The 6144-nt window shown below is 39.0% G+C and overlaps 1 protein-coding gene and 1 long non-coding RNA gene across 2 annotated transcripts; one reads left to right on the top strand and one right to left on the bottom strand.

Annotated features, from left to right (window-relative positions):
- Positions 1 to 2049: 2049 nt before the first annotated feature.
- Positions 2050 to 2763, bottom strand: LOC110099283. Its single transcript, XR_002303433.2, has 2 exons — positions 2576 to 2763; positions 2050 to 2475 (listed from the first exon to the last, which is right to left on the bottom strand). It is a non-coding gene; the product is annotated as an uncharacterized LOC110099283 (long non-coding RNA).
- Positions 2764 to 3937: 1174 nt separating this feature from the next.
- On the top strand, positions 3938 to 6095 carry LOC110099280. The gene is made up of 4 exons (XM_020826377.2): positions 3938 to 4325; positions 4380 to 5250; positions 5312 to 5607; positions 5725 to 6095. The coding sequence occupies exons 1-4, from the start codon at positions 3938 to 3940 to the stop codon at positions 6093 to 6095; spliced, it is 1926 nt and encodes a 641-aa protein (XP_020682036.2).
- Positions 6096 to 6144: the final 49 nt, after the last annotated feature.

Below are 6144 nucleotides of genomic sequence, written 5' to 3'. Positions count from 1 at the left end.
AAATCATTCTCCATGTTCTGAGCACCAGCATCATAGGTAAGACCCTGCTCGCGAGATGAAGTGGTGGCAAGACTGGAATCGAGGCGTGAGAGATCGGGCTCGACGCTAAGAGCTAGATCACAAGAGCATAATGGCAGCGGAGGCGAGAGCTCAACAGGGGCAGTTGCTTCTTCGGCTTCTAGATCCCGATCGTCCTGTCCATTTTTATGAGTCGCAATAGCCAAATTATGTCTGATTCTGCTTTGTGAATCAAAGACCTGCTAGACATGCTCTAGATGGAGGAAGGAATCGGAAGCGAAATCGGAATAAGCTCCGATGCTAGACAATGGGCGTGCCAGCAGATCTGAACGGCATTTGGCGTGCTTGAGCGGAGGGGGTTCGTGCCACCGGAGCGGCAGTTCAAACGGAGGGTAATCATTAACGACGGCGGGTATATGGCGGGATCGATGGCGTTGGCGTGAAGAGGATGAGAGGAGTGAAGAAGAAGAATGCCTCGATATGGTTGCCGATGACATTCGCATCTTCCTTATTGCCCGAAGGTTTTCTTTAATCCGATCAAGGTTTCTGTCTACCCGATCGAGCGATTCCTTCGCTTGAGCTTGATAGAATGCGATCCGGCTTCGAGCATCGTCGACAGCCAACCTTCCTTGGCGTCAATCATCGTCGACCGCCAATCTTATTCTGCGGCTTCGATCGTCGTCGACAGCCTACCTTCTTCCGCGGTCCATCGATCTTCACAAGCTCCAGGCTCTGATACCAACTGATATAGTGGATTGTCGGAAGATTCGACCTGCAAGAAGGATTTTTTTTTATCCCAATCCAGGGAAGAAGAAGAAGAACACAAGCTCTAAGGCTTCAAAGGGTATAATATCTCATTCAATAAGCCATCCTCCTACAATACCTGCTATTTATAAATCTAAAAGAGCATTCTAGAAACTAGTACTAACAAACTAGATAAGATATTCCTAAGGAGAACTATTAGCTATAATATTCCACATCAATATAGAAGGACGTACAATGCTTTTTCCAGCAACATGTGATGGGGAACCATCTAGAAAAATGACAATAGGTGTAGCCCACAAATGAAAGATTTTGACTGTACAAACTATACATGTGATTGTAAAAATATCAAGAGAAATAAGAGAGAATTTGATCATACATATGGGTGTAAATTGAGGCGAGCTAAGGAAGCCAATAAATGCTTTTGTGTGGAGGAATTTGCAACGTCGTGCATGAGGCATTTGATTTCGTTCGGGCTGTTAATAGACAACAGCCAAAAAAAGCTAAAAAAAGAGTGGTTGTTAGAGAATTTAATTGGAGAAAAATTAGAGAAGGGAAGAAAGAGATGAAGAAGTACTTTATATGATCGTGGAGTATCATCCCAAGAAATTGAAAGCATGGTTGAGTTAAAATTTTCAAAATTCCATAGATATGTGAGGTAATATCTTCTTGAGTTTTTGAAGAATGTAATTCCTCGTATTGGTTTAATCATTTTAGTTGACTATCTCTCTTGAGTTATTTTCACTCCTATTTTTCTTAAGAGATCAAGGCTTCTTTTTTGTGGTGAGTTTAGGTGTATTTGGGTTTTAGGAAAATCATTTTCTTTAGCTCTTATTATTATGTGCACATATGCAAATTCTCTATGATAGATCAAATCTTCTCTCATCTTTTGTGCACATAGCTTATTTTAGGCAAGCCATGTAAACATTGATGTCTTTATGATTACTTTGCACGTTCATCATATCTGCTCCTAATAGCTTCCTCCAGATAAAAATTAGGTATTTGCCCTAACAACCCTTGCCTATGCGTTACCACTGGAACTACTATTGAAGCTCAACCTTATTATCCATCCCTGGAACTACTATTGGAGCTCGAATTTATTATCCATCACCGCATATCCAGTTAACGACCCTCCAACTTTTCAGGGACTTCGACTTGAAGCGCATTTTTATTGGGTAATTCTAAAGTTGAGTCTGTTCAGACAATCTTAATTCCCAAATACTCTTCTAGTTCATAGGAATTCTTCTGGCACACAACGAAGATTGCAAGAATTGTAAAGCAGCTCTTTCTAACGTGTTCGACGAGTACAAACAATTTCAATAAGCGCAAGAGAAATGTGTCAGCCTTCTCTAGTGTGCAGACAATGAAATAGACAAAGCTCGAGTGAGGGATTTCCAGCTACGTGCAAACCAAGAAGGTGAATCTCTCACCGAATGTTTTGACGAGATTATGCGCTGGAATGCAATAACCGGCATTATCAGTTTAATTGCTCCGATGACAAGAAAATTTTTAAGCGAAAGAGAATGAACAGTCTCCCCCCAAATCATCGAATCCAAAGGTAATAAAACAAGCAAACAAGAACGTTGGAAGAGTTCCTGAACTGGGAAAACACACAGTTCAGAACCAGCGTCAGATGAGTCTATCCACGCTCCACCCCGTCATTTGCTTCTCCAGGATCACCCCGCTTTATGGAAACTATAATCAAATCAGAGTCGGGCTAAACTTTATATAAATTGCTGCATTGAAACACAGAGATGCAGGCAACTAAGGATTTGAGGGTATTGGGAGTGATTACCCGACAAATAGAAGAAGCTTTCGCTGCAACACCTCTCTCTCCTCCCGCCACGGGTCTCTTTCTCCTCCCGCTTCGGATCTCCTTTCAATGCATCTCTATATCGTAGCGGATTAAAGATCGAAAATAAAACACCGCACGACTATGCTCCATCGATTCAGGTTTCTGGTAGAAATAATGATTAAGCAAGAACTAAATATCAAAAGCTTCTCAAATTAGTAAAAAAAAAAAATTCTAAAAAGTATTTTTATAGGAGTGTCTCATTCAAATAACTACTAAAAAATATTTTTTTCATTTAAAACATGAAAAAGGAAAAAAAAACACCTAAACAAACGTGGCCTCTGTGCATCGTAACAATGTTTGTATTCGGATTGGGTCGCTTCTGACTTGAATTTTATCTGATCTCAAATTAGTAAAAAAAAAATGGGATTTTTACATACATACCACTTTATAACATATATATTACATATTTAACACTTAAAACTTAAATATTACATCAATACCACTTAAAAACAAATTTTACCTCAGAAATACCACTCTGTTAACAGCAAGTATGACTCCGTTACTTCCATATTCCCGCCTTGAGTTTTCGCGGTAGCAAATCCCTCCGTATTCTCTTCCTTTGTATTTGCTCTTCCACCGAAGCTGCTCGTCCATGCGAGTTCTGCCATTCGTATTCACCAGGTGAATTTTCTCTAGGTTTTTATTCTTGCCTCGCCTTTGTAGCTTGTCTGCTCTTCCTCCGAAGCTCTTCCTCCACGCTTTTACCGAAACTTCTCTGTTTTCTGATGCCTGGAAAGAAAAAGTGACTCCAAACATTTTCCTTTTACCGAAACTTCTCTGTTTACTGATGCCTGGAAAGAAAAAGTGACCCCAAACATTTTCTTATGTTGAGGCTTTTACCAAAACTTTTAAAAAGGAGTCCAGGAAAATTTTTTTTGTCAGCTTTAATATCTGAAACATTTTCCTATGTATTTGAGTTTATGAAACATTTTCTTATCTTGAGGCTTTTACCGAAACTTTTAAAAAATGAAACATTTTTGTTAGATTTTTGGCACTAATTAACGGTGTGATGTTGTATTTATTTCAGCTTGAACCTAATGAAAAATGACAACCTCCTGGCATAATTCGGTAATGCAGGATTGTGACGAAGTAATAGATGATGTATGTGGAGATAAAAATAAGCATTTGTTTATTGCTTTTAAATTTGGAGGAATTTGGGTTGACACAAAGGACCAGTCTAGAAAGAGATATATTGGCGGAAAACAAAGAACTGTGAAGCTTGAGAAAGGACATATAAATATTTTCAAGATTAGAACAGAGATTGCCAGAATATGTCCTTGGTTGAATTGACATCAATACAATATGCATTATCACATTAATGGAACATCACCCAAGGAGTACAAAATAATGAATTACGATGATGACGCGAGCCTTTTGGTAAACTCACACATTAATGAAAATTCACGTGCCGAAATAGTTATCTCATTGTACGAAGTTGATGAAGATCAATCAAACTCACAGATTATGGGGACTGAAAATTTTGAGCAAATAATAGATGGGTCAATTTCTCAGAACGATGGTGCTTTGAGATTTAAAAAATCTAGTGTTACAGATATCACTGTAGGTACATTTTTTAATGATGCTACAAGTTTCAAAAATGCACTCCGATCATTTGCCATTAGAGAGAACTTTGGGGTGAGGATAAAGGCCAGTGATAAGAAACGAGTTATTGCAACTTGTTCCTTTCAGGGTTGTCAATGACGAATTCGGGCATCCCTATGTGAAGACACTCAATCTTTTCAAGTTAGGAGAGTTGATGGAGAACACACATGCCCTGGGATTAATCGTGCTGGAAATCGGCTAGCTTCATCTAGATGGGTTTCTAATCAGATTCAAGAGATGGTGAAGAGGTATCCAGATATTCCACCAAAAGAAATAAACAGTGGTTTAGAGAAGGAATTTGGTTTATCACTACCTTATATGAAGCTTTGGAGGGCAAGAGAGCAAGCTCGTGACACAATTTTTGGCTCAGTTGATGACAACTACAAATGGGTTCCAACAATGGCAGCAGAATTACTTGATAGAAACCCGGTCTCATACATAACATATACATTTAATGCTACTGATAATTCTTTCCAAAGGTTTTATGTTAGTTTCAAGGTGTATGTGGATGGATTTTTATATGGGTGCAAACCACTTATAAGTTTAGATGCATGCCATCTTAAATCTAAGTATTTGGGTGTCCTTTTATCCGCCAACTCGGTAGATGGAAATAATGGCTTATTCACCATAGCATTTGCTGTTGTTGAGGCTGAGTCCAAACATTCATGGTCATGGTTCTTGAAGAACATGGTAGAGACTATTGGTTCTAATTTAAGCACTCTTAGTTTCATATCTGACATGGAGAAGGGATTGGGAGAGGCAATCAAAGAAATATATCCTGAAGCTGAGCATAGAATTTGCATTCGACATTTGTGGAAGAATATCAAAAAAAATTTTCGATGTAAGGATGGGCAAAAAATGCAAGGACTGGTTTGGGCAGCTGCAAATGCCTATACTAATGTAGATATGAACGAGAAGCTTTCCGAACTTCATGAAATTGAGCCCAACTTTGTACTCATATCTCATTTCTTTACCTTACAAGTGGTCAAGAAGTCAATTCATGATCGGGACAGGTCATGCTACTAATACAAATAATTTTGCTGAGTCATTTAACGCGTGGATTGCTGATGCTAGAACCAAACCTGCAGTTGACCTTATTGATTTGGTCCGGGGAAAGGTTATGGAACAAAGAGCTCAACGAAAAATGACTAGCTTGACTTGGCAGAGAGAATTAGTTCCAAATGTTGAAGAATATATCAGAGATATAACAACAAGGAAAGATCATTTGGTTGTTCGTCAAGCTAGCAATTTCAAGGCTGAGGTGGAAGGACTTCACTCAAGACACATCGTTGATATTGAAAGAAAGCACTGTACTTGTGGAGTATGGCAGCTAATAGGTTTGCCTTGCATTCATGCCGTGGCCTTCATTGGTATGAAAGAGCACCCATTGTGACACACATATGTTGATGAGTTCTACTATGTCGCAAGGTATGAATTAGCAGTCATTGTTCATTGCTTACATGTATCTTACAGCTACTAATTTGAAGGTAACATGTTCTGTAGATATAGAGTAGCATATGATGGAGCGATTACCGCATTACCTGGGAAGGAGCAATGGCGAGTTGTAGTAAATTGTGAGCAAATAGGTGTACCGAATACATGCAGACCAAGAGGTAGACCAAGGAAAAGAAGGCTTTTGAATTTCTTGGAGCAAGACAAGAGAACACATAGATGTGGAAGATGTGGTCTATGGGGACATCATCGAAGTACTTGCAAGAATCCTTTGCAAAATATGAATAACGAGGAGACGATGACCATGGAAGTAGGACGAAAACGACGGGACAAGTTGCCAAGTAGGCGGGTAGCGGATGACGTAGAGCAGCAGGAGTTTAATTATTCATATTTAGATGGCTTCTAAAATGAATATCATGTTTGTTACATTTATTTTTGCTTTTTTTTGTTGCTCC

This window comes from Dendrobium catenatum, unplaced genomic scaffold (genome assembly GCF_001605985.2).
Source record: "Dendrobium catenatum unplaced genomic scaffold, ASM160598v2 fragScaff_scaffold_1018, whole genome shotgun sequence".
In the NCBI taxonomy this organism is placed as follows: Eukaryota; Viridiplantae; Streptophyta; class Magnoliopsida; order Asparagales; family Orchidaceae; genus Dendrobium; species Dendrobium catenatum.
This window is presented reverse-complemented; position numbering and strand designations above follow the sequence as displayed.